At 42.4% G+C, this 27,280-nt stretch overlaps 1 protein-coding gene across 5 annotated transcripts in view; it reads left to right on the forward strand.

The window, feature by feature from the left end:
- Nucleotides 1-14,425: 14,425 nt before the first annotated feature.
- The window catches only part of CDK19 (cyclin dependent kinase 19), a 217,264-nt gene continuing 204,409 nt past the window's right edge, over nt 14,426-27,280 (forward strand). For 4 of the 5 annotated variants that reach the window (XM_009206271.4, XM_009206272.4, XM_003898309.5 and 1 more), the window contains exon 1: nt 14,426-14,908. In XM_009206271.4, coding sequence (XP_009204535.1) covers nt 14,781-14,908 — 128 coding nt within the window. In that variant the 5' untranslated portion in view covers nt 14,426-14,780. The remainder of the gene's footprint in view (nt 14,909-27,280) is intronic. The other variant, XM_009206274.3, reaches the window with a different exon arrangement.

Genomic DNA, 27,280 nt, shown 5'->3' on the forward strand with positions numbered 1-27,280 from the left:
ACTCCTGGAAGAGTAACAGGTTTTTACTTGGCAGCAAATGCTCTGAAATCTGATTGGCCAGATAACTGTTACTGGCAGACTGGAAAGCGCAAAGGCAAGGAAGTCCTCTTACACTTACTGAGGCAATGAACATGTCAATGGCAGTGGCAGCGGTACCTACACGTTCTCTGCATTTCATAAGCCCCATGACTCTTGCATACAGGGAGAAGGGGTAAAAATGACTATCAATCAAATATGGAAAAAAAAGCAGAGGTGGTAATTTTAACATATACAAAGTAAGATTTAAGACAAAGAGGATGGACTGTTTCAGTGAGATCATTTGATCTTGATAAATGGCAAAATTGATACAGTAGCCTCCTCTTATCCATAGTTTTGATTTCCATGGTTTCAATTAGTTGCTAGTTACCCATGATACAGAACAATAGGATGTTAAGAGAAAGAGAGAGACGAAGAGAGGACCACATTCATATAATTTCTGTTATATGACATTGTGATAATTGTATTTTATCAGTTACTGTTGTTTATATGTTAACTGTTCCTAATTTATCAATTAAACCTTATTATCATAGGTATGCATGTATAGGAAAAAGCAGTGTGTGTATATGTATTTGAAGTTCAGTACTATCTGGGCTTCAGGGGGTCTTGGTGTGTATCCCCCAAGGACAAGGGGGGACTACTGTACCGGGCATCGCAGTCTTTGCCCTCTATAGTCTTACAGACCTGGGGTTAAATCCTATCACTGTCTAACTGTAAAACTACACAAATTATCCTCCTGGAGCCTCAGTTTTCATACAGGTAAAAAGGAGATAAAACATACCTTCCTCATAGGACAGCTATGAGGCTTATATTAGCTAATGTATGCCTAGGATTCAATAAAAGTTAGCTCTCATGTTCACTCTACTTACTTTCCAAGAAACATACCAAAGCTATTGTTTCTTTCCTCAAGCCATTTGCCCTTACCTTCAGTGCTTTTTTTTGTTACCAAAAACTTTTTGTTCTTTTTAAAATTTAATTTAATTTAATTTTTTTGCCTTAAGCTATGACGTTTGAATGTTACTAAAAACTTTAGATCTATCATTTATTGAAATGAATTTAGTTTCATTAAATAACTTTTTAAAAAACATACATTTAAAAAAATTCAATAGTTTTTAGGATACAAGTGGCTTTTGGTTACATAGGTGAATAGTATAGTGGAGATGTCTAAGATTTTAGTGCACTAGTCACCCAAGTAGTATGCATTGTACCCAATATGTAGTTTTTTATCTCTTAATCCTCTCCCACCCTCCCTCTTCAGAGTCTCCAGTGTCCATTATACCACTCTGTATGCCTTTGTGTACCCATAGCTTAGCCCCACTTTTAAGTGGGAACACACTGTATTTTGGTTTTCCATTCCTGAGTTACTTCACTCAGAATAATGACTGCCAGCCCCACCCAAGTTTCTGCAAAAGACAGTATTTCATTCTTTTTTATGACTGAGTCATATTCCATGGCGTATATATACCACCTTTTCTTTATCCATTCATTGGTTAGTTGATGGGCACTTAGTCTGGTTCCATATCTTTGCAATTGTGAATTGTGTTGTGATAGATTTAAGCATGCAGGTGTCTTTTTGAAATAATGACTTATTTTCCTTTAGGTTAGATACTCAGTAGAGGAATTGTTGGATTGAACGGTACATCTACTTTTAGTTCTTTGAGAATTCTCCATGCTGTTTTCCACAGAGGTTGTACTAATTTACATTCCCACCAGCAGTGTATAAGCATTCCCTTTTCACCACATCATTTTCATTATCTTGATTCTTCTAATCCGTGAGCATGAGATGTATTTCCATTTGTTTGTGTCATCTATGATTTATTTCAGCAGTGTTTTGTAGTTCTGTTGTTGAGATCTCTCACTTCCTTGGTTAAATATATTCCTAGTTATTTTATTTTTTCAGTTATTGTAAAAGGGATTGAGTTCTTCTAGAAAAGAACTCAATAGGGAAAAGACACCCTATTAAATAGTTGTTTAGGCATTGAGTTCTTTTCTAAAATGCATTTCTAGCTCTCAAGGAGCTACAGATACATGAATATACCAAACCCGAAGGTAACAGAAGAAAATTCCTTTTCTTGAGTTCTCGATTTGTTCTCAGCTTGATCATTGTTGCCGTATAGCAATGCTACTGATTTGTGTACATTTATTTTGTAGCCTGAGACTTCACCGAATTCATTTATCAAACTAGGAGTCTTTTGGAGTTTTCTAGGTATACAATCATATCAATAGCAAACAGAGATAGTCTGACTTTTTCTTTTCCAATTTGGATGCCTTTTCTTTCTTTCTCTTGCCTGATGGATCTGGTTAGCACTTCCAGTACTATGTTGAGTAGAAGAAGTGGGCATTCTTGTCTTGTTTCAGCTCTCAGGGGAGATGCTTTCAACTCTTCTCCATTCTGTGTGATGTTGGCTGTGGGTTTATCATATATGGCTTTCATTATATTGAGGTACGTTCCTTCTATGCCTAGTTTATTGAGGTTTTTTAATCAAAAAGGGATGTTGGATTTTATAAAATGCTTTCTCTGCATCTATTGAGATAATTGTATGTTTTTTTTTTTTTGTTTTTTTTTTGAGACAGAGTTTTGCTCTTGTTGCCCAGGCTGGAGTGCAATGGTATGATCTCGGCTCACCACAACCTCCACCTCCTGGGTTCAAATTATTTTCCTGCTTCAGCCTCCCAAGTACCGGGATTATAGGCGTGCGCCACTATGCCCAGCTAACTTTTGTATTTTTAGTAGAGATGGGGATTCTCCATGTTGGTCAGGCTGGTCTTGAACTCCTGACCTCCAGGTGATCTGCCTGCCTCAGCCTCCCAAAGTGCCGGGATTACAGGCGTGAGCCACTGTGACTTGTGTATATTGAACCATTCCTGCATCCCTGGGCTGAAACCCACTTGGTCATGGAGAATTAGCTTTTTCATGTGCTATTAGATTTAGTTTGCTATATGTTGTTGAGGATTTTTGCATCTATGTTCATCAGGGATATTTGTCTATAGATTTTTTTTTTTTAATAGGATAAGATTTCTTTTTCTTTTTTTTTTTTTAAATGTCCTTTCCTGGCTTTGGTATCAGAGTGATACTGGCTTCATAGAATGAGTTGGGGAAGATTCCTTCTTTCACAATCTTTTGGAATTGGTTCAGTAGGATTGGTACCAATTCTTCTTTAAATGTCTGCTAGAATTTGGCTGTGAATCTTTCTGGCCTGGGCTTTTTTTTTCTTGGCAATCTCACTGCTTGTTACTGGTCTGTTCAGGATTTCTATTTCTTTCTCATTCAAGCAAGGAGGGTTGTAAATTTCCAGGAATTTATCTATTTCCTCTGTCTTTATAGAGTTGTTCATAGTAGTCTAAAATGATCTTTTGTATTTCTATGGTGTTGGTTGTAATGTCTCCATTTTCATTTCTAATTGAGCTTATTTGAATCTTCTCTTTATTTTCCGATATTTATTTATTTATTTATTTTTTTGAGATGGAGTTTTGCTCTGTCGCCCAGGCTAGAGTGCAGGGGCGTGATCTTAGCTCACTGCAACATCTGCCTCCCAGTTTCAAGTGAGTCTCCTGACTTAGCCTCCCGAGTAGCTAGGATTACAGGTACCTGCCACTGTGCCCAGCTAATTTTTGTATTTTTAGTAAGAGATGGGGTTTCATCATGTTGGCCAGGCTGGTCTTGAACTCCTGACCTTTTGATCCACCTGCCTCAGCCTCCCAAAGGGCTGGGATTACAGGAGTGAGCCACTGTACCAGGCCTTCTCTCTTATTTTCTTGGTTAATCTAGCTAATGAAATACTGATTTTGTTTATGTTTTCAAGGAATTACTTTTTTGTTTCATTGATCTTTTGTATTTTTCTTTCAATTTCATTTAGTTCTGATCTGATCTTTGTTATTTCTTCTCTTCTGTTAGCTTCAGGTTTGGTTTATTCTTGTATCTCTATTTCCTGGAGGTATGATGTTAGGTTGTCAATCTGTGACCTTTCAGACTTTTTGATGTAGGCATTTAGCACTAAAAACTTTCCTGTTAGAACTGCTTTTGCTGTATCCCTAAGGTTTTGATATTTGATAACTTGTGTCACTATTATTCAATTCAAATAATTTTATTTTATTTTATTTTGAGGCGAGGCCTCATTCCATTGCCCACAGCCACCTTTCCTTCTAACTTGAACAAACTGTTACTGTTAAAAGCATTACATTTTTCTTTTATTGCAGATTTTCTTTTCTTTTCTTTCTTCTTCTTCTTCTTCTTTTTTTTTTTAGATGGAGTTTTGCTCTTGTCTCCTAGGCTAGAGTGCAATGGCATGACCTTGGCTCACAGCCACATCTGCCGCATGGGTTCAAGTGATTATCCTGCCTCAGTCTCCTGAGTAGCTGGGAATACAGGCACGTGCCACAGTGCCCAGCTAATTTTTTATTTTATTTTTATGTTTTGAGAAGGAGTTTTGCTCTGCCACCAGGCTGGAGTGCAGTGGTGTGATCTTGGCTCACTTCATCCTCCACCTCCCAGGTTCAAGTAATTCTACTGCCTTAGCCTCTTGAGTAGCTGGGATTACAGGTGCACACCACCATGCCTGGGTAATTTTTGTATTTTTAGTAGAGACGGGGTTTTACCATGTTGGCTAGGCTGGTCTGGAACTCCTAACCTCAAGTAATCTGCCCGCCTTGGCCTCCCAAAGTGTTGGGATTACAGGTGTGAGCTACTGTACCCGACCCAAGCTAGACATGAACCCCTGGCTTCAAGTGATCTCCTCACCTTGGCCTCCCAACATGATGGGATTACACCATGCTGGCCTCTGTCTCTTTTCTTAAGTGTGGTAGTAATTGTCCTATACAGCTGGGAGCTCCAGAGTTAAGTGCACATATATTTAGGACTGCAATATCATCTTGTTGGATTGATCCTTTTATCATTATATAATGACTTTCTTTGTCTTTGTCTTTTTTTTTTTTTTTTGAGACAGAGTCTCGCTCTGTCACCCAGGTTGGAGTGCAGTGGTATGATCTCAGCTCACTGCAAGCTCCACCTCCTGGGTTCATGCCATTCTCCTGCCTCAGCCTCCTGAGCAGCTGGGACTACAGGCACCCGCCACTGTGCCCAGCTAATTTTTTTGTATTTTTGGTAGAGACGGGGTTTCACCATATTCACCAGGATGGTCTCGATCTCCTGACCTCATGATCTGCCTGCCTCGGCCTCCCAAAGTGCTGGGATTACAGGCATGAGTCACCGCGCCCGGCCTGTCTTTTTCTTACTGTTATTGCTTTACAGTCTGTTTTATCTGATATAAGAACAGTTATTCTTGCTTGCTTTTGGTTTCCATTTGTGTGGAATAACTTTTTCCATCCCTTTACCTTGAGTCTGTAAGAATCTTTATATACTTGGTGAGTCTCTTGAAGACAGCAGATACTTGGTCTGTGACTTTTTATCCACTCTGCCAATCTGTACCTTGTAAGGTTCTATTCTGGTGCATATCAACCTTTTGTTTCAAGATTTAGAACTCCTTTTAGCATTTCTTGTAGGGCTGGCCTGGCAGTGACAAATTCTTTATGATTTGCTAGTCTGAAAAAGAGTTTATTTCTCCTTCATTTATGAAACATAGTTCTGCTGGATACAAAATTCTCGACTGAGAGTTATTATGTTTAAGTAGCTAAAGACAGGACCCCAATCTCTTCTGGCTTGTAAGGTTTCTGCTGAGAAGTCTGCTATTAGTCTGAAAGGTTTTCCTTTATAGGTTACCAGATGCTTTTGTCTCACTGCTCTTAGAAATCTCTCCTTCATACTGGCTTTAGATAGCTTGATAACAATATGCCTTGGTGATGTCCTTTTCTTTCAATTTGTGAAGAGTTTCTTTTTCCTATTAAAGATAAACAAAAAACAAAACTCCTAACCTCTCTTAACTGTGGTAGCTATCTTTCTCTTTCTTTTCTTAGCCAAGCTCTTATATTTCTTTTCTTTCTTTCTTTCCTTCTTTCTTTCTGTTTTTCTTTTTCTTTCTTTTTCTTTTTTTTCCTTTTTTTTCTTTTTTTTGTGAGACAGGGTCTCACTGTGTCACCCAGGCTGAAATGCAGTAGTGCGATCACAGCTCACTGCAGCCTTGACTTTCTGGTCCCATGCACTCCTCCCACCTCAGTCTCCTGAGTAGCTGGGACCACTTGTGCACACCATCATGCCTGGCTATTTTTGTAGAGATGGGATATCCATATATTGCCCTGGCTGGTCTCAAACTCCTGGGCTCAAGCAATCCTCCCACCTCAGTCTCCAAAAGTGTTGGGATTACAGGCATGAGACATCACACCCAGCCCCACATTTTTTTCATGTAAGTGTTATTTATTTGAAAAGGAAACATTTCATGGAACAAAATTCAAAAAGTCATACATACAGTAAAAATTCTACTGCCTACTCCTGATTCTCAAGTACACCGTTAACCTTTCCTGAGTAACCAGTTTCTTGTGGTCCTTTCAGGCTAAGTGTCCGGGGAACCTGACCCCAATATTTCAACATAGGTTCTTTCTATTTTCCCGAAGTGTCGGCTGGTCTGAGAAACAAAGAGAAAGGGTACAAAGAGAGGAATTTTATAGCTGGGCTGCCAGGGGTGACAGCACATATTGGTAGGTCCGTGATGCCCACCTGAGCTGCAAAACCAGCAGGTTTTTATTAAGGACTTAAAAAGGGGAGGGGATGTACGAACAGGGATTAGGTCACAAAGATCACATACTTCAGAGGGCAAAAAGGAGAACAAAGATCACACGCTTCTGAGGCCAATAAAGATCACAAGGCAAAGGGCAAAGCAAAGATCACAAGGCAAAGGGCAAAGTCAAAAACTCCTGATAAGAGTCTGGGTTCAGCTGTGCACATACTGTCTTGATAAACATCTTAAACAACAGAAAACGGTTTGAGAGCAGAGAACCGGTCTGATCTCAAATTTACCAGGGTGCAGTTTCTTCCCAACCCTGATCAGCCTGAGGGTACTGCAGGAGACCAGGGCATATTTCAGTCCTTATCTCAACCGTATAAGAGCAGCCGTTTATAGACCTCCCCTCAGGCATGATTTCCTTCCCCAGCGTATTATTTCCTTGCTGGGAAAAGAATTCAGCGATATCTTCCCTACTTGCATGTCCATTTATAGGCTGTCTGCAAGAAGAAAAATATGGCTCTATTCTGCCTGACCCCGCAGGCAGTCAGACCTTATGGTTGTCTTCCCTTGTTCCCTAAAACTGCTGTTATTCTGTTCTTTTTCAAGGTGCACTGATTTCATATTGTTCAAACACACATGTTTTACAGTCAATTTGTACAGTTAGATACAATTATCACAGTGGTCCTGAGGTGACGTACATCCTCAACTTCTGAAGATAACAAGAGTAAGAGATTAAAGACAGGCATAAGAAATTATTAAAGTATTAATTTTAAGAACTGATAAATGTCCATATTAAAATGAAATCTTCACAATTTATGTTCCTCTGCTGCGGTTCCAGCCGGTCCCTCCGTTCAGGGTCCCTGACTTCCCACAATAGCTAAGCATATGTGCATAAAAACAAATGTGTACGTTTTCTTTTTTTAAAAAGTTAGCACTGCGCATGGTGGCTCATGCCTGTAATCCCAGCACTTTGGGAGGCTGAGGTGGGCAGATCACAAGGTCAGGAGTTCGAGACCAGCCTGGCCAACATAGTGAAACACCGTCTCTACTAAAAATACAAAAATTAGCTGGGTGTGGTGGCGGGTGTGCTACTTGGGAGGCTGAGGCAGGAGAATCGTTTGAACCCAGGAGACAAAGGTTGTAGTGAGCCGAGATTGCGCCATTGCACTCCAGCCTGGGCAACAGTGCGAGACTATGTCTCAACAACAACAAAAAAGTTAGCATATCATAGACACTCTACATATTCTTGCTTTTTTCATATAAAAATATATCTTGGAGGTCTTGTCATATCAATCAATAAATAATTTCTGCACTGTTCATGTCTTCTGAAAAACAGATGCCAAGATGGGATTAGACATGAAGGAGATTTATTGGAGGAAATAATGGGGAGGGAGCTGGAGGAACTATCAGATTGTAATGCAGCTTTGACCCCTGTGAAGGAGAGAGGGAACGTAGGGTTGAGTAGGCAGTGACTCAGACTGTAATACAGTTCTAAGAAAGTTTCAGGGCCAGGTGTGGTGGCTCACACCTGTAATCCCAACACTTTGGGAGGCTGAGGTGGGCAGATCACTTGATCCCCAGAGTTTGAGGCCAGTCTTGGCAAGACCCTGTCTCTACAAAAAAAAAAAAAAAAAAAGAGGAATAAAGAAGAAGAAGAAGAAGAAGAAGAAAAGAAAAAAGTTTCAGCCAGACCCACCATAAATATTAACTTTTTTTTGAGATGGAGTCTTGCCCTGTCACCCAGGCTGGAGTGCAGTGGTGCGATCTTGGCTCACTGCAACCTCCACCTCCTAGGTTCAAGTGATTCTCCTGCCTCAGCCTCCCAAGTAGCTGGGATTACAGGTGCCCGCCACCACACTCGGCTAATTTTTGTGTTTTTAGTAGAGACGGGGTTTCACTATGTTGGCTAGGCTGGTCTCTTGGCCAGGCTGGCCTTGAACTCCTGACCTAGAGATCCACTTGCCTTGGCCTCCCAAAGTGCGTGGATTACAGGTGTGAGTCACCACGCCTGGCTTGTCTCAGTGTGTTTATATGTAAAATGGGAAAAATAGAACATGTTGAGTCTCAGAAAACAGAACTCCAAAATATGGCACTTAGGCATGTTGAACTAAAGAAGCAGCCTCCAGCCGCTGCCTCCACACTGCCACCATTTCTCAATCCTCTGTTCCTCCCAAAGCACAGGATGAGGCTATTCTCTGAAGTTCTCTTATCTACCTAGAAACTGAAACTCCTGGAGAAGAACACAATAACCATTAATTCTCTCTCTGGAATTTCATTAACCAGAAAATATTAAAACTCATAGCACAAAGGAAGACATTGAAAATTAAACGGCACAGTAGAGACCAGATGAACTGTATCCCACACTATGGTCTGTTGTCTGGTCTCATTTAGTTTCTTATTTATTTATTTTCGAGATGGAGTCTTGCTCTGTTGCCCAGGCTGGATGGCTGTCGCACAATTTCAGCTGACTGCAACCTATGCCTCCTGGGTTCAAGTGATTTTTCTGCCCCAGCCTCCTAAGTAGCTGGGATTATGGGCACGCACCAACATGCCCTGCTAATTTTTGTATTTTTAGTAAAGATGGGCGTTTCACCGTGTTGGCCAGGCCGGTCTCCAATACTCCACCTCAAGTGATCTGCCCACCTTGGCCTCCCAAAGTGCTAGGATTATAGGCATGAGCCACCACACTTGGCCCATTTAGTTTCTAATGAGAATTATTTACTAATCATTTTGTGAGCATTGGGCCCACTCATTTCCCCTAAAAACGATTTACTACCAGTTGGGTGCGGTAGCTCACACCTGTAATCCCAGCACTTTGGGAGGCCGAGGCAGGCGAATCACCTGGAGGTCGGGAGTTGGAGACCAGCCTGATGAACATGGAGAAGCCCCATCTCTACTAAAAATACAAAGTTAGGCAGGTGTGCTGGTGCATGCCTGTAATCCCAGCTACTCGGGAGGCTGAGGCAGGAGAATTGCTTGAATCCGGGAAGAGGAGGTTGCGGTAAGCTGAGATCGCACCATTGCACTCCAGCCTGGGCAACAAAAGCAAAACTCCATCTCAAAAAAAGAAAAAGCAGAAAGAATTTGGAGTGAGTCCACAGCGTAAAGTGAAAGCAAGTTTATTGGAGAAGTAAACAAAAGAATGGCTATTCCATAGGCAGAGCAGAGGTATGGGCTGCTCCACTGGGTATACTTACTATATTTCTTGATTACATGATAAACAAGGGGTGGATTATTCACAAGTGTTCTGGGAAAGACGTGGGGATTTCCCAGAAGTAAGGGCTTCTCCCCTTTTTAGACTCTATAGGGTAACTTCTGAAGTTGCCATGGCATTTGTAAACTGTCATGGCACTGGTAGGATGTCTTTTAGCATGCTAATGCTTTATAACTAGCATATAATGGGCAGCGAGGAGACCAGAGGTCGCCATCCTGGTTTTGGTGGGTTTTGCCTAGCTTCTTCACTGCATCTTATCAGCGGAGTCTTTATGATCTGTATCTTGTGCAGGCTTCCTGTTTCATCATGTGACTAAAAACGTCTAACTTCCTGGGAATGCAGCCCAGCAGGTCTCAGCCTTATTCTACCCTATTCAAGATGGAGTCACTGTGGTTCAAATGCCTGACAGTTATTTCTATCTTGATGCCCCAAAGGCACTTCCAATTCGACATGCCCCAACCAAGCTTATCTTTTTCTCAAAAATTGCTCCCATTCCTGTGTTTCCTAACTTTCTGAAATTTCTACCGTATTGCTGAAGTCAAAATTCTTAAACTTATCTTGGATTCTTCCCTCTCCTTTAATCCCACATTTAATTAATTACTAAGTCTTGTTAAATTTTACTCCTAAATAATTCTAGTATGTGCTTTTTTCTCATAGTGCTGCTCTTCCGTGGTTCAGATCTTTGTCTTTTGTTTGTTTGTTTTGAGATGGAGTTTTGATCTTGTTGCCCAGGCTGGAGTGCAATGGTACAGTCTTGGCTCACTGCAACCTCCACCTCCCGGGTTCAAGTGATTCTCCTGCCTCAGCCTCCTGAGTAGCTGGAATTACAGGCATGCAACACCAGGCCCGGCTCACTTTGTATTTTCAGTAGAGACAGGGTTTCTCCATGTTGGTTAGGCTGGTCTCAAATTCCCAAACTCAAGTGATCTGCCCACCTTGGCCTCCCAAAGTGGTGGGATTATAGCCGTGAGCGACTGCGCCCGGCCCAGATCCTTGTTTTTACTGTACTATTGCAATAGCTTCTTTGCTAGTCTCACTTTCCTCCAACCGAACCTGAACACTTTTGTCAGAGAATTTGTTTAATACACAGGCTGATTATAGTTCTCCTTAGCTCAAAAGTCTGTAATAGCTTCCTATTGCCTACAGAATTGAGAAAAGAAAAAAACTTTCATTTGAGAAATGTGAGGCCTTTTAAATTATAAGGCACAGAGAGACATTAAAATAATACAGGAAATAGGCTCGGTATGGTGGCTCACGCCTATAATCCCAACACTTTGGGAGGCCGAGGTGGGCGGATCACTTGATGCCAGGAGTTCAAGACCAGCCTGGCCAACATTGCAAAATCCCGTCTCTACTAAAAATACAATTAGCTGGGCTTGGTGGCGCATGCCTGTAATCCCAGCTACTCGGGAGGCTGAGGGAGGAGACTCACTAGAACCCAGGAGGCGCAGGCTGCAGTGAGGCGAGATCGCGCCACAGCATTCCAGTCTGGGTGACAGAGCAAGACTCTGTCTCTAAATAAGTAAATAAATAAAAAAAGATACTGGAATCAGGTGGTACTTTCCCCTTGAGCTACATATTCATCTCCTGAAACTGCTTGCTATTGCCCCAAGTAGCTACAAATTAATCCAATAATGCTGCATCAGATGCTATAACCCACACCCTATATCTTAACAATGTATAGCCAATCATTAATCAATGTTATTCCTGTAAACCAATGAGAATCCCTCACAAACAACTTTGAGCCCACTTCCTATCCCCCTTTTTTGCCTTTAAAAATCTATTTGTAACTGCTCCTGATTGGAGTGAACATTCAAGGCAACTTGTATCTGTACTCCTGGGTTGCAATTCTAAAGTTTGGCTCAAATAAACTCTCTACTTATATTAATTTTGCCCCAGCTTTTTCCTTTTAGGTCAACAGAATAATGAAACATAGCTTTCCATAATTTGACCTCTGCTTATCTGTCCAGTATTTTCTTATCCATTGCTTTTTCCTGTCTTAATCTGTAATATTCACACTAGTTGCATTTCTCAGAATATATGATGTTCTCTCATGATTTACGTACATGCTGTTCTACCTGAAATAATTCCTCGTTTCTTGCTCTTCGACTTGTCCTTCATGCAAAGTCCTACTCATGCTTTAAATTTTGGCTCTCACTCAGCAGACGGGGCTGGAGTGAAAAAAAAATTTGCCTCAAACCTACCTACTTCATGAAGTCTACCCTGACTCACTTAGAACCCCGCCTATTCTACCAGTGCGCTTTTAAACCAGTTTATTTTTAATTTGCTTGCATATTGTTTCTTCAGTAGGTTTAATTCCCCAATGGAAAAAGACCAATTTTTTTTTTTTTCCTGCTATCTCCAGCAGTTATTACAGTGCATGGCAACAAGAGCAACTGATATTTTTCTTGATTAAAGATACCATTCTTTTTTTTTTTTTGAGACAGGGTCTTGCTCTGTCACCCAGGCTGGAGTGTAGTGGCGTGGTCTCAGCTCACTGCAACTTTCGCCTCCCGGGTTCAAGCGATTCTCCTGCCTCAGCCTCCCGAGTAACCGGGACTACAGGCGCATGCCAACACACCTGGCTAATTTTTGCATTTTTAACAGAGACAGGGTTTCACTATCTTGGCTAGGCTGGTCTCGAACTCCTGACCTCATGATCCACCTGCCTCGGCCTCCCAAAGTGCTGGGATTACAGGCGTGAGCCACTGCACCTGGCCTGAAGATACCCTTAAGGTCTGAGGAAGTTTTCCAGGAGTGGGTAATGTAGTAAATAAAGTAAATAATTCCGCCTCCCTCTAGTTTTCGAAGCTTCTTTCAAAACCTAGCAGGCAGTTCACTATTAACTTTCCTTATCTAGCACTTTGGGTAGAACTGACAATTCTCTTCTTTGTCCTCCTAATGAATGTGTTATGTCCTAGCCTAGCACCAATCACGTTTAAGTGTGTATTCCCAAGCATTTGAGACATTAGGCTCACCATTACAGGGGAGGAAACCTTTCCAGGTTCTTCAGCTGGTCTATAAACTAAATTGATAGCAGTCAGGTTAACAGGAGAAAAACAGTTTTAATTACGTATGTATGCACAAGAGTCCCACAAAATATGAGACTCAAAGAAGGGCCAGATATTTGACACTTACATTACATCCTGGCCTCAGAAAGGACGTGGGGGCCCGGCATGGTGGCACGAACCTGTAATCCCAGCTACTCAGGAGTCTGCAGCAGGAGGATCCTTGAGCCCAGGAGTTGGACGCCAGCCTGGGCAACACAGCAAGGCCAGTCTCTTCAAAATAAAAGTGGGGCTTGGGGCTTCCAGGGGGGTGGTGGAGACAAGTTAAGGGAGGATAAGAGGAGAAAACGTAAGATGAATAAAGGTTGACGTTTATGCAGATAAAAGTATCTCATCATACTAGTTGACTAGGAGCAGCTCTCTTTCTGGTACAGATTCCTTTAATTATGAAAATTTCCTTTAGAAATGTACATTTCTCTTTACAAAGGGACAGTTTTATCCTTTATTTTAGGCAGTAGTGGGATAAGTGAAGCATTTTCCTGTGTTGGCTGGATCTTATTTTTGCTGAAAGACATCAATATGCCAGAGTGGCATATTTTGGGGTGGCATATTCTGGACTCCTTCAGTTATAATTTGTGGTAGTGTGTCCTGAGCCCCAACACAATGAAATCAATCAACGTTCACCCTAACTAAAGGGGCTTTCTTAAATATTCTAGGAGAACCTCACCATCATGCATAGACCGTAAAAAATCCTTTAAAATTCAACCCAAAGGATAGTTTTAAAACGCGGCTTCCTCCAGGCACTTTTAATTGTTCTTAGACAGATGGCCAAACCTAGTTATGCGAACCGCATATGCTAAGAGAAAACTGACTAGAGCGCCAAGAAAATGATGATTGGCTGCCGGAGCTCAGAAGTTGCATGTTCTCCTCTGGCCAAAGCAGGCACTAGGAAACTGCTGAAGGTTCAGTTTTTGAAATACGGTTTTTGCATCGTAAAGAAAAAAGATCAACCTATCAGGAAGAACCGAGCACATCCAATCGCCAATCAAGAGCGGGAAAGAAGCCAAAGCCTGGGGATACCCACGCACCAACGAGGACGTCATTCTCCAGCCCCCGCCAATGAACGGCGGGACGGGGGGCGGGGCAATAGGCGGACCCATTGCCCTAGAAAACAAACAAGCTGCGGTACAACTGTCCTCACTAGCCCTCTCTTCCCAAGCTACTGCAGCCAACCCCTCAGCAAGGTGCTGATTTAATGCTTTCCATGCTTTGTGCGTGAGCCTAGTTACAGTGGAGTATCCCCTTCCCACTAAAGTAAGGCACTTCTTTCCAGTGCCTCCCCGAGAACTGCAGAAAGCACACTGGAACTTCTAGCTTTCCACCTTCACAGGAACCGGGAGCCCCGCGCTACCTGAGGGGGAGGGGCGGCCCTGGTACGCAGGCGCGCATGCTTTGTCGGGGGTGAGGCTGTGGCGGCCCGAGGTAACCTGGGAGCTGTATTTCTTAGGCCGGCGAAACCGCCCTGGCCGCTGAGGCCTTCGGGACTACATTTCCCAGGAGCCCCCGCGACCATGGGGCGGGCCGGTGAGTTCGTTAATGAGCTCGAGGAAGCCACGGCGCGGCCCACCAGGTTCCAAAACAAGGAAATGAAGAGGGGAGGCGGGACTGGGGGTGCCTGTGGGAGCCGCCGCCGCCGTCGCGGAGGAGGAGGAAGAGGTGGAGGAGGTGGCTGCTGCGGCCGCCGAGGAGTCCCTTCCTGAAGGCGGACCGCGGAGCGGCGGGCGGCGCGCGCGCGCGCGCCCGAGAGGCGTCTGTTGGAGAAGTGGAGCGGCGGTCGCGGGGGGAGGAGGAGGAGGGACTGAGCGGCGGCGGCCCCCGCGTCCCGTGCCTCTATGGGGGAAGCAGACAATGGATTATGATTTCAAGGCGAAGCTGGCGGCGGAGCGGGAGCGGGTGGAGGATTTGTTTGAGTACGAAGGGTGCAAAGTGGGACGCGGCACCTACGGGCACGTCTACAAGGCGAGGCGGAAAGATGGGTAAGAGCAGGGGCGGGAGGAGTAGGCTCTCTCGGGTCCTCGCCCTGCCCGCGACCTGGCGGGATGGGTGGGTCGGATCCCAGTCGGGCCGTGCCCGAGGGGCGAGGCGGAGGGGATCGCGGGGTCGCGTCCCGACACCGACTCCGAGGGGCGCCCATTCCGCCCGCCTCCCCCGCGCGGTCGCCGTCGCGCCCCTCGAACTCCCGCGGCGCAGCTCGGTCCGAGGCGTCGGTCCCGTCCCAGAGGGGCGCCCTCCGAGTGCTCGGAGACGGCGGCGGGACTCGAGTTGGGACCGCGGTGGAGGAGGAGTTTTGGGGTCTGGTCTCTTGGGGGAACGCGGCGGGCAGGCAGAGCTCCGCCGCGGAATTGCCGCTCCGGCCCTGTGTAGTGACGGTCGTTGTGGAACTTCCAATCGGCTGAGCGCCTTGCGGGGGCGGCGGTTTGAAACCTCGCCGGGGAGCCCGTCGGACGAACACGGCCTGGGGTCCTCGCCAGCCCGGCGGCTCTGACCCGCTGGGCACCGCCGCCCCCGGCCGCGATCTCCGCCCCCTGGGGCTGGCCGGCCCGTTGGCCCCTCTATGCGGTACTCCCATCCCTGTCGTATGCCCGGCGTCCCGGATTTCTCATTCTCACATTCTGAATTGCGTACCTTCCCCCTTCGAAGGAGACCTGATGGGCCAGCTGCGTTTCGCAGGCGGTAACTTAAGAGTTGGCTCAGTTCTCCGCTAACCACCCTTTACCTCGCAGCCCCTTGGCTATCTTGGGTATTATGTCCTTCACTCCATCCTCTGCCCAATGACTGTGGGCTGGGGCTTATCGAGTACCTAGATTATCAAGAAGGGAATACAGAGTGACAAAGCTGGGCCTGAACCTTTGTTTTCCTAGGAGTTGGGGGAGAACTGTAGGAACACCTTGGGAAGCCTTTACTGATTGTCCTCTTAAGATAAGAAGAGCTGAATAAAGTACTGAGAATGCCTATCCTTACTTGGTCCTGGAGGGCAGACAGCAGCTACAGCAGGGCCGGTGGAACCAGCTTCCTGGCAGGAATTACCCTCCCCCAAGGTTAGGGACCCAGGAAGATACCCTGTCCAGCATAGACTTTAAAGAGAGTCAAACTGTACGGAAGAGGATTGTAACGGAATATTTCTGAATACACTGATGATCAGCCACAATGACATTAGTAAAATTTGAAGTGCTGCTTATCTTTGTGCGCGCTGTTATAATTTGATGTGGTTGGTATATGAACTCTAGGACCAAAGTAGGTTGTGTGCGTATGCACTAATTTCATAAAACAAACAACTCTGTAGTGTTTTGTCATAAGGTATCGTGAAAATTGCAAAGTACTATCCAAGTGTAAAGGATTATTATTGCAGAGTTTTTTTTTCTCTTGTAATAACTTGAACAGGCCTCAAGGTACTCAGTTGTTTCTCATAATTCCTTTAATTACCAGGTGTCCTTGAATGCTTATCATAGAATGTGAGTTACTATAATTAACATATTTTGGTTTTGGAATATCCACTCTACCTGTTATACTAGTGTTCTTGTGGGAATTTTATCAGATATATTTGGGGAAAGCACATCCAGTTTTCCTGTTTGGACACTGTTAATAAATCTGAGGTGGGTTTTTCCCATACTCCTCATGCTAACTTTGTAATATACTTTAGGTTTTAAAAAATGTATTTTAGTGGGTTTTTTTTTTGTTGTTGTTGTTAAAATAGCTTTCTCTTATTAGGGAACTTTTGAGAAGTTAAAAATTCTGCTTCTGAATTGTATTTGAGTAGTATGGGCTTATAACAAAAACCAGATAATTCCTGCTTCTATATTTTTTGAATATTTTTCCCCTCTAATAAAGTGCTTGATTCGAATACACTTCCTTTTTGAGTGAAATTTGTTAATTAGAATGAATAAAGCTTCTTTACTAGAGTAAGATTAGTTTGGTTGTCTTCAAAATATAATGCTCTTTTTTTCTAAAAAAAGAAAGTCTCAGGGTCTGAAAGTGTTAGTTTAAATCACTATGTTATGTATAAGAAACACCATAATAAAGGCTTTTTTCCTGGATGAAAGATCTGGTTGAGATTTGCAACTTTACAGTAAACACCCACATCTCTTGTGGGTTGGTAGTGGGATTAGTTTTATGTTCATTGATACCAGCAATCTGAAAGAACATCTGTGTCCTTTGGGTTCATGTTAAATTTTTTTTTTTTTTAACTGTTTTAAACTGCGAGGCAGATTTGCATAGTAAAGGATTTTACACTCTGATCATGGTAGATTACAGTTTAGCTCTTTCCAGATTTTATTTTGGTTAACTCAGAAAATGCATAATGCTGTTTTAGGGAGCCAGAAATCACGTAGGTTACATTAAAGAGAAATGATTTTGGTATATATAATGTAGTATATAACCAAAACATTGTTCAGGTCTTTAGAAGAAACATTGAAAGAAGTAACTTAATATATCATTAGAAAAGTTTAATACTACAGTTTGCAAAATCTTAAGTTATTTCCCTTGAAGTATGACTTCAGGCAATATGATATCACATAAATTTATAACAAGCTGAAAATGCAAGATTTACATCTGAGTTTTTCACCTTTAATTAAAAATGTTATTCACCTTTTTGTTTTGCAAGAAGAGAGGCTTTTGACCCAACTCTCCTTTTTATTTAATATTTATACTTTTGAATATTTTTTGTAGAGACAGCGTTCTGCTGTGTTGGCAGGGCTAGTCTTGAACTCCTGGGCTCAAGTGATCCTCCTGCCTCAGCCTCCCAAAATGCTGGATTACAAGCGTGAGCCACCATGCTGGACGTCCAACTATCTTTTTCTTAAAAAAAAAAAAATCTGGCTTGAAAGTTGTTTTTTTTTGTTTTTTCGTTTCATAGAGACAGGGTCTTGCTGTGTTGTTCAGGTTGGTCTTGAACTCATGGCTTCCCAAAGTGCTGGCATTACAGGCTCATGCCACCACACCCAGCCAAATGTTATTCTTGAAGAGAAACAAGTTCAGAATATTTTTGAACTTTTTAATACAAGCAAGAATTCATAAAATAAATTTTCTTCATTATTAAGAAGTCACACATGACAATTTATGGTTACAGATTTCAAGACTGCATTTCTCCAGTTAGAAACATTTAAAAATTTGATCAATAAAGCAATATTGTTAAAAAGTTCTTTTGTTGGCTGGGCGCTGTGGCTGACGCCTTTAATCCCAGCATTTTGGGAAGCCGAGGCAGGTGGATCACCTGAGACCAGGAGACCAGCCTGGCCAACAAGACGAAACCCTGTCTCTTCTAAAAATACGAAAATTAGCCAGGCGTGGTGGTGTGCGTGGCTGACACAGCTTACAGAGTTTCTTTTGTCAGGGTTTCAAATGAGTGGTTGATGACTACATAATGTATGTCATGAAATTCTTCACAATAAGTACATGTAGATGTGTATAGCTAATAGGTGCAATAGTATTTGCCTGTGTTTGATGGGTTTTTCACAATTGGTTTGTAGTTAAATTATTGTATTTGCATTTTTATTGGATACTTACAGAAGATTAAAGATTTGTCAGTATCATCAGAGGATTAGAACTTTCCAAAGTTTTAGATCATCTAGTTCAATTTCATCTTTTTAAAAATGAGAAATCTAGAGCTTTGAGAGGTTAACTGTCACGCTCATAGTGTCACAGCAGAGATAGCCTGTAATCCACATCTAACTTAGAGTTCTTGCATTTTCCTTCCAAATACCATGGGTGGAAAAACAAAAAAAGGCCATCTTACCTCCTGTCTTGATAACTTACCATATAAACTTTTTTCCATGCCAAAAGTGCATTTATACACAAAAAAAGGGAAAAGGGAAATTATCATATATAAAGGACATTTACAAAGTAGGAGTGCAGGACTTTAGATTCTACTACATGTAGCTGCTGCTTTTCTTTCTTTTTGAGATGGAGTTTGCTCTTGTTGCCCAGGCTGGAGTGCAATGGCGCGATCTCAGCTCACCGCAACCTCTGCCTCTTAGGTTCCAGCGATTCTCCTGCCTCAGCCTCCTGAGCAGCTGGGATTACAGGCATGTGCCACCACGCCTGGCTAATTTTGTAGTTTTAGTAGAGACATGTTGGTTAGGCTGGTCTCAAATTCCCGACCTCAGGTGATCCACCTGCCTCAGCCTCCCAAAGTGCTGGGATTACAGGCGTGATTACGGGTGTAATCCCAGCCTCCCAAAGTGCTGGGATTACACCTGGCCATGCTGCTGCTTTTCATCTGTTTTTTTCTTCATCCTCACTCTCAACACTTTTGGCCATTATTTCTGATTTGGATAGTAGCTGATTGGTCTCTCACTATAGTCCAAGATCCAGATTGCTGTTAGTGTCATTTTCCTATAAAATCAATCATGTCATCTCTCTTTTTGGAAAACTAAACTTTTGCTATGGCTTATACTATCAGATCCGATCTCATCTCTTTCTCTCCTCTCCTTGCATGAATCATGCTTGAGACTTAAATCAGATCCAATCTTAATTCCTTAGTTTGACATGTAAAGACATTTGCATTCAGACCCTGAAGTCTGTAGTCTTTATACCTGCCACCATTTCTTTTTTCCAGTTGCATTCAAGCTATATACTTCTGAAGCATTGAACTCGTACTTTCTGGTACTTAAGTCCTTTCATGTCTCATTTTCTTTGCTCTACATTCACTCTAGAATTGTGGTGGTGTGCCATTCTTCCCTCCCCCTTTTGCCTTACCTTTACAAACCTGTCTGCTCATACTTCAATACCCAACTCAAATTGCTTTCCTCCTTGAAGCCTTCTCTTAATCACTTGGTGTACTCCTCAGCTGTGTTTCTACCCCTTTGTTCTTACGTATGTAAAGTCACTGTAAGTGATACTAATATGCCTCATAAATTACTAGCTGTAAAAGGATCATCATTCTCTGTCCAGTGCCTTGTAGAGTTGGTCATATAATACGCAAAATTCAATTAAAAATGCCTTTTTTTTTTTTTTTTTTTGAGACAGAGTCTCGCTCTGTCGCCCGAGCTAGAGTGCAGTGGCGGGATCTCAGCTCACTGCAAGCTCCACCTCCCGGGTTCACGCCATTCTCCTGCCTCAGCCTCCCGAGTAGCTGGTACTACAGGCGCCTGCCACCTCGCCCGGCTAGTTTTTTGTATTTTTTAGTAGAGATGGGGTTTCACCATGTTAGTCCGGATGGTCTTGATCTCCTGACCTCGTGATCCGCCCATCTCGGCCTCCCAAAGTACTGGGATTACAGGCTTGAGTCACTGTGCCCGGCCTAAAAATGCCTTTAATTGGTAAAGATGCTTCACTGATCTTAAAAGCAGACCAAATTCCTTTAAAAACACAAGTTTATTTACTTTTCTTAAAAAACAGTGTTTTCAGTAATTGTTTTGAAATCCTGAAATACAGTAATGTTACATGAAATAGGTGGTTAGATGTAAATATTTCTAGTATTTTTTTTCCTAAGAAATGTGCTGCTTTTCCAAACAGTTGATGAATTTCTTTTTTCGTTTTTTTCCCTTGAGAGTGTCTCACTCTGTCACCAAGGCTGGAGTGCAGTCATGCAGTCCTAGCTGACTGTGGCCTTGAACTCCTGGGCTCAAGTGATCTTCCTGCCTCAGCCTGTTGAGTAGCTAGGACCACAGGTGCACATGCTTTCGAATTTTTGTTGTTGTTTTGTAGAGACGAGGTCTCACTGTGCTCACTGTATTACCCAGGCTGGTCTCAAACTCCTGGGCTCCAGTGATCCTTTTGCTTCAGCCTCCCAAAGTGCTGGGATTACAGACATGAGTCACTGTGCCCAGCCCGTTTCTTTGAACAGATATTGCTAAGAAAAATAGGCATATTTTTGAGAAATATTTTCTCTTAGGCTGGCTCTTTTAGAATTGCTAGACTAGTAATCTGTCTTCTGTGTTTTTACTAGCTATTTTATAGAGATGCTTAGAAAATATCAGCATTTACATTTTAGGACATCTTTTGTCTTATGGATTTATGGTAAAAAATTAAGTGTCTTTAACACTTAGTAAATGAAGTGGACATCTGTTTAGGTTTAGCTGGTTTGTCATTTTTGCAATGCAAGCCTTCAAAAACTTTTTGAGGCCTAAGGGAAATTAATGTTTTCTTTTTCAATGAAATTTGATAATCTAGAGTAGTGGTCAGCAAACTTTTTCTGTAAAGAGGCAGATACTAAATATTTTGGGCGTTTTGGGTTACACTGTCTCTGTTGCAATTACTCTATTGTAGTGCCAAAGCATCCACAGATAATACGTAATCCAATATTGATAAGGATGGGTGTGTTCCAGTAGACCTTTATTTACACAAATAAGTGGTTGGCTGAATTTAGTCTGCAGGCTCTAGTTTGCTGACTCCTGGTGTAGAGCAGTGATGTCCAATATAACTTTCTGCAGTGATCTGAAAATGTTTTGCATCCGTGCTGTCCAGTATGCTAGCCACAAGCCACACATAACTATCGATTACTAGAATGTAGTTAGTGTGATTGAGAAACTAATTAGTAGCTATCACACTGAACTGTGTAGGTTTAGAGTCTTTGGATGAGTGGCTTAGCAGCAAATAATTCTCTGACCCATCAAGTGACCTTTCAATAAAAATGTTTAAATCAGGGTGTGGATAAATAGGAAAACTGTTATGTCTTCTTTCAAGTTATAGGAGAAATATTAAGGCTGAAATAGCTTGATAAAGCAAATCGATACTTGAACTATCAATTTATGAATGAAATCAAGGATATTGTACTACTTTTTCAGAAAAGTATTTTTTGGCCGGATGAGGTGGGAGGATTGCTTGAACCCAGGAGTTTGAGGCTATAGTGAGCTATGATGATGCCATTGCACTTCAGTATGGGCAACAGAATGAGACTCTCTTAAAAAAAAAAAAAAAAAAAAAAGTATTATAAAAAAAAGTTTGTAAATAGTATATATGCATAAAAAATATACAATGTGGCTGGGCGTGGTGGCTCATGCCTGTAATCCCAGCACTTCGGGGAGGCCGAGGTGGGCAGATCACTTGACGTAAGGAGATCAAGGCCAGCCTTGCCAACAGTGAAAACTACGTCTCTACTAAAAATACAAAAAATTAGCTGGGTGTGATAGTAGACACCTGTAATCGCAGCTACTTGGGAGGCTAAGGCACAATAATTGCTTGAACCTGGGAGGTGGAAGCTGCTAATATTGCACCACTGCACTCCAGCCTGGGCGACAGAGTGAGACTCTGTCTCAAAAAAACAAAAACAACAAAAAACCACCAGTGTAACATAAGTCATCCCTTTCGCAGCCATTCTTTCCCTATTTTAGAGGCAATCATTCTTGGTTGTCCTTTAAGAGGGATTTTCTTTCGGGGTATGTGCATGCGTGTTAACTTAAAGATGTCATTAAATATGACATGCTAGTGTGCTGCACACTTCTCTATTTTTAGATCATGGCTCACTGCAGCTTTGGCTGCCTGGGCTCAAGCGATTGTTTCGCCTCAGCCTCCTGAGTAACTGGGACTACAGATGTGGGCCATAACCAGCTGTTTTCTGTTTTTTTTTTTTTTTTTTTTTTAAATTATTTGTAGAGATGAGGTCTTCCTGTGTCTCTCAGTCTGGTCTTGAACTTGTAGCCTCAAGTAATCCTCCTACCTTGACCTCCCAAAGTGCTGGGGTTACAGGCATAAGCCATCATGCCTGGCCCTATTTTTATTTTTATTTAATTAATTTATTGAGATGGGGTCTTGCTCTGTCACCCAGGCTGGAGTGCAGTGGGAAGATCTTGGCTCACTGCAGACTCCACCTCCCAGGTTCAAGCAATTTTCCTGCCTCAGCCTCCTGAGTAGCTGGGACTACAGGCACATACCACCATACCTGGCTAATTTTTTTGTATTTTTAGTAGAGACAGGGTTCACCACGTTGGCCAGGCTGGTCTCAAACTCCTGACCTCAAGTGATCCATCTGCGTTGGCCTCCCAAAGTGCAAGGATTACAGGCATGAGCCACTGTGCCTGGCCCATATTTTTAATCTTAAACATTACTTAAACATTATGACATATCTATATACAGAGATGCCTTGTTTCTCTTAATATTTTTGTTGTATCTTGTTGTATTGACTTACATCATTGGCTCTCTCCAGTCTTGCTAGTACTAACATTGAAGTGGAATATTCTAGTAAGCACAGCATTTTATACCTAGTAATGTGTAAGTTAAATTCCTAGAAGCCGTTTACCTTTGGAAGTAATGGCTTGGAATGGTTCACTAATACAGTGATGTATAAGATAGACATATTTGAAGACTAGAGATGGGGGGGTTGGCTAAGAATAAGGAAGTGAAATGTTAAGACAATAATTATATATATATATATATTTTTTTTTTTGAGATGGAGTTTTGCTCTTCTTGCCCAGGCTGGAGTGCAATGGCACGATCTTGGCTCACCACAACCTCTGCCTCCTGGGTTCAAGCGATTCTCTTGCCTCAGCCTCCCAAGTAGCAGGGATTACAGGAATGTGCCACCATGCCCGGCTAATTTTGTGTTTTTCAGTGGAGATGGGTTTCACCGTGTTGGCCAGGCTGGTCTCAAACTCTTGACCTCAGGAGATCTGCCCACCTCGACCTCCCAAAGTGCTGGGATTACAAGTGTGAGAGCCACTGCACCTGGCTTACGGTGATAATTAACACATAAAAATGAGCTATAAATCATTTGTTAAAGGAAGTGCAAGTTACTTTCTTTTTCTTTTTTTGAGACAGAGTTTTGCTTTGTTATCCAGGCTAGGGGGCAGTGGCGCGATCTTGGCTCACTGTACTTCTGCCTTCTGGGTTTAAGCTACTTTCTTATGGCTACTGTTTTAGGAGCATGGGAAAGGCTCCTAAAACAGTCTCTGTGTCTCTGAGTTTTACATAGGAAGAGGAGATCCATGGAAAGGTTTTTAATGCGATCTGTGTCAATGTTGATGAATTAAGTATTTTTATATTTTAAGGTGTATAAAATATAGTGTCTTATATTTTTGAACTTGATATGCTAGACAAATAAGTTAATATGTGGTGGTACAAGTTGTGTACAGTTGACCGTTGAACAGCAGGAGTTTGAACTGCGTGGGTCCACTTACATGCAGGTTTGTGAAACCTGCGTATATGAGGGCCGACTTTTTGTATAGGCGGGTTCTCCAGGGCCAACTGCAGGACCTGAGTATGTGTGGATTTTGGTATATGCAGGGGTCCCTGAACCAACCCTTCAAGTATAATGAGGGGCATCTATTTGTTTTGAAAAATTATTCTGTAGTGCAGGGTTAGATAACAATATAGAAGATTTTAAAGCAATACATTACAATTTGCAATTTTCTTGGTGGTAAACTATTAGAGTAAGAGTATTTGGATGTTTTAAAACTAATGTGTTCTTTTAAAGATCAACTTGTTATAATGTGACTAATATTAGTACTACTTTTGGATTCTAAAACAAAGGGACAAGATGAATAACTAGCATGACAATTTCTTTAAAACCAGAGAGTATCTAGAACCATAAAGGAGTAGCAGACAAAGCTATTTAAAGGTTTTTGTCCATTTATAAATAGCTGATAGTCCAACACTTCCTGTAATAGCTGTTTTGAACGTGCACTGTACAGGGTAAAAGAGAGTCTCAAGAGAGAAGACAGGATGTAATTCAGGATACAAGTGTGCAGCAGTAGTTATTTATTGAGGGTTTGAGTTCTTATCCAGAAGTGAGTGATCACAGAGAAATAAAAACCTGTAAAGTCCTCAAATAACAGGTGTCTGTTTTTTTCTTTTTTGAGACAGAGTCTTGCTCTGTCGCCCAGGCTGGCGTGCAGTGGCGCAATTTCGGCTCACTGCAAGCTCCGCCTGCCGGGTTCACGCCATTCTCCTGTCTCAGCCTCCCCAGCAGCTGGCACTACAGGCACACACTGCCACGCTCGGCTAATTTTTTTTTGTATTTTTAGTAGAGGCGGGGTTTCACCGAGTTAGCCAGGATGGTCTCGTTCTACTGACGTCGTGATCTGCCCGCCTGGTCTTCCAAAGTGCTGGGATTACAGGCGTGAGCCACTGCGCCCGGCAACAGGTGTCTTTATAAAATATCTTTAACTTGGCGGAGTGTGGTGGCTTACGCTTGCTATCCCAGCACTTTGGGAGGCTGAGGTGGGCAGATCACGAGGTCAGGAGTTTGAGACCATCCTGGCCAATATGGTGAAACCCCGTCTCTACTGAAAAATACAAAATTTAGCCGAGCGTGGTAGCGCGCACCTGTAGTCCCAGCTACTCAGGAGGCTGAGGCAGGAGAATCGCTTGAACCCGGGAGGCAGAGGTTTCAGTGAGCCGAGATTGTGCCATTGCATGCCATCCTGGAGTAAGACTCCATCTCAAAAAAAAAAATTCTTTAACATGAGCTATATAATAAGTCTTGCTAAAGGAAAAATACACTCTTCTTATAGAGGCTTTAAACCTGTTGTGTATTTTCTATTTAAAAACATTTTTTTCAGTGAGGGTTTGTAATGGATGATCTCAGTTACTAAGCTGAACGTGATTGGGGAATGGATTTATTTATCAAATAGGCCAGTTAACTTTGTTTTGTTCTAGTTATAGAACAAAACCTATTCATGGCAAAGTGTTTTGCAGATGTTTGTAGATATTTAAATTTGGACAGAAAGGTAAGTCCATGGTTTCTGGAAAACTCCCTCCCTTCTTCCCTCCCTCTTTCCCTCCTTTTCTCCCTTTCTTTCTCTCTTTTCTCTTCTTTTCTTTTTGTTCTGTATTTTCTTTCTTTCCTCTCTTTCTTTTCTTGAGACAGGGTCTTGCTCTTGTCACCCAGGCTGAAGTGAAAGTGATGCAATCACAGCTCACTGTAGCCTTGACTTCCTGTGCTCAAATGATCCTCCCATCTCAGCCTCCTGAAGAGCTAGGACTACAGGCATGTACCATCATGCCTGATTAATTCTTGCATTTCTTGTAGAGACAGTGGATTTTTCCATGTTGCCCAGGCTGGTCTCGAACTCCTGGGCCCAAGCCATCTACCCGCTTTGGCCTCCCAAAGTGCTGGAATTACAGGTGTAAGCCACTGCACCCAACCTCAATGTAGTTATTGTAATTGCATTTTAAGAATGACTTAAACACTGAGTAAATCCTATTATTTTAGTGTTATGATAAATATACGAGTGCAAGTGTCTTTTTGGTAGAATGATTTATTTTCCTCTGGGTAGATACCTAGTAATGGGATTACTGGGTCAAATGGTAATTCTATTTTTGGTTCTTTGAGGAATCTCCAAACTGCTTTCCACAGGGGATGAACTCTTATTTTAGGATTTAGGTGCAAATTTAAAAAAGGACTTTTCTGTTTTCTGAAAGATTTTATGTAATTTGATCTTGTCTTATTTACAAAACCAGAATTGTATTAACTGATTTTTCAGCAATCTGTTGATCTTTGTTGCATATTTGTATCAAAGTGGAAATAATTTTATGCTATTAAAATTATGAAATAACGGTTGCACGTGGTAAAAAACTTAAACAGTATAGTTGTATATAAAATGAAAAGTAAAAGCCTAGGCTGGACGTGGTGGCAAAATGAAAAGTAAAAGCCTAGGCTGGACGCTGTGGCTCACGCCTGTAATCCCAGCACTTTGGGAGGCTGAGGTGGGCGGATCACAAGGTCAGGAGATTGAGACCATCCTGTAGAAACCCAGTCTCTACTAAAAATACAAAAAATTAGCCAGGCGTGGTGGTGGGCGCCTGTAGTCCCAGCTACCCGGGAGGCTGAGGCAGGAGAATGGTGTGAACTTGGGAGGTGGAGCTTGCAATGAGCCGAAATTGCACCACTGCACTCCAGCCTGGGCGACAGAACAAGACTCCGTCTCAAAAAAAAAAGTAAAAGCCTTCCTTCTCACTGTCTGTGCCGGAGACCGTCCTTGTCACATCTCAGAGGTAACCAGTGTTAACCATTTCTGTGTAAGTTTTTGCTGTTGCTTACTGTTGCTTACCATTATAACTTTAAATAATATACATATAATTCTGCTTCTTGATTTATCAGTTTTAGGCAGTTTTTGTTAAGTTTCCATCAGAGAGGCTGAGCAATTTTGTGAAATCCCACTACCCCTATTGTTTTCCCTTTTCTCATCCTAACCTTCAAATTTATTACTTCTATTTTAATTTGTTTCTAGTAAATACCTTTTTTTTTTTTTTTTGAGACAAAGTCTGCCTCTGTCGCCCAGGCTGGAGTGCAGCGGCGTGATCTCGGCTCACTGCAACCTCCGCCTCCCGGGTTCACACCATTCTCCTGCCTCAGCCTCCCGGGTAGCTGGTACTACAGGTGCCCACCACCACGCCTGGCTAATTTTTTGTAATTTTAGTAGAAACGGGGTTTCACCATGTTCGCCAGGATGGTCTCGATCTCCTGACCTTGT

The sequence above is a fragment of the Papio anubis genome, chromosome 6 (genome assembly GCF_008728515.1).
Source record: "Papio anubis isolate 15944 chromosome 6, Panubis1.0, whole genome shotgun sequence".
Classification (NCBI taxonomy): Eukaryota; Metazoa; Chordata; class Mammalia; order Primates; family Cercopithecidae; genus Papio; species Papio anubis.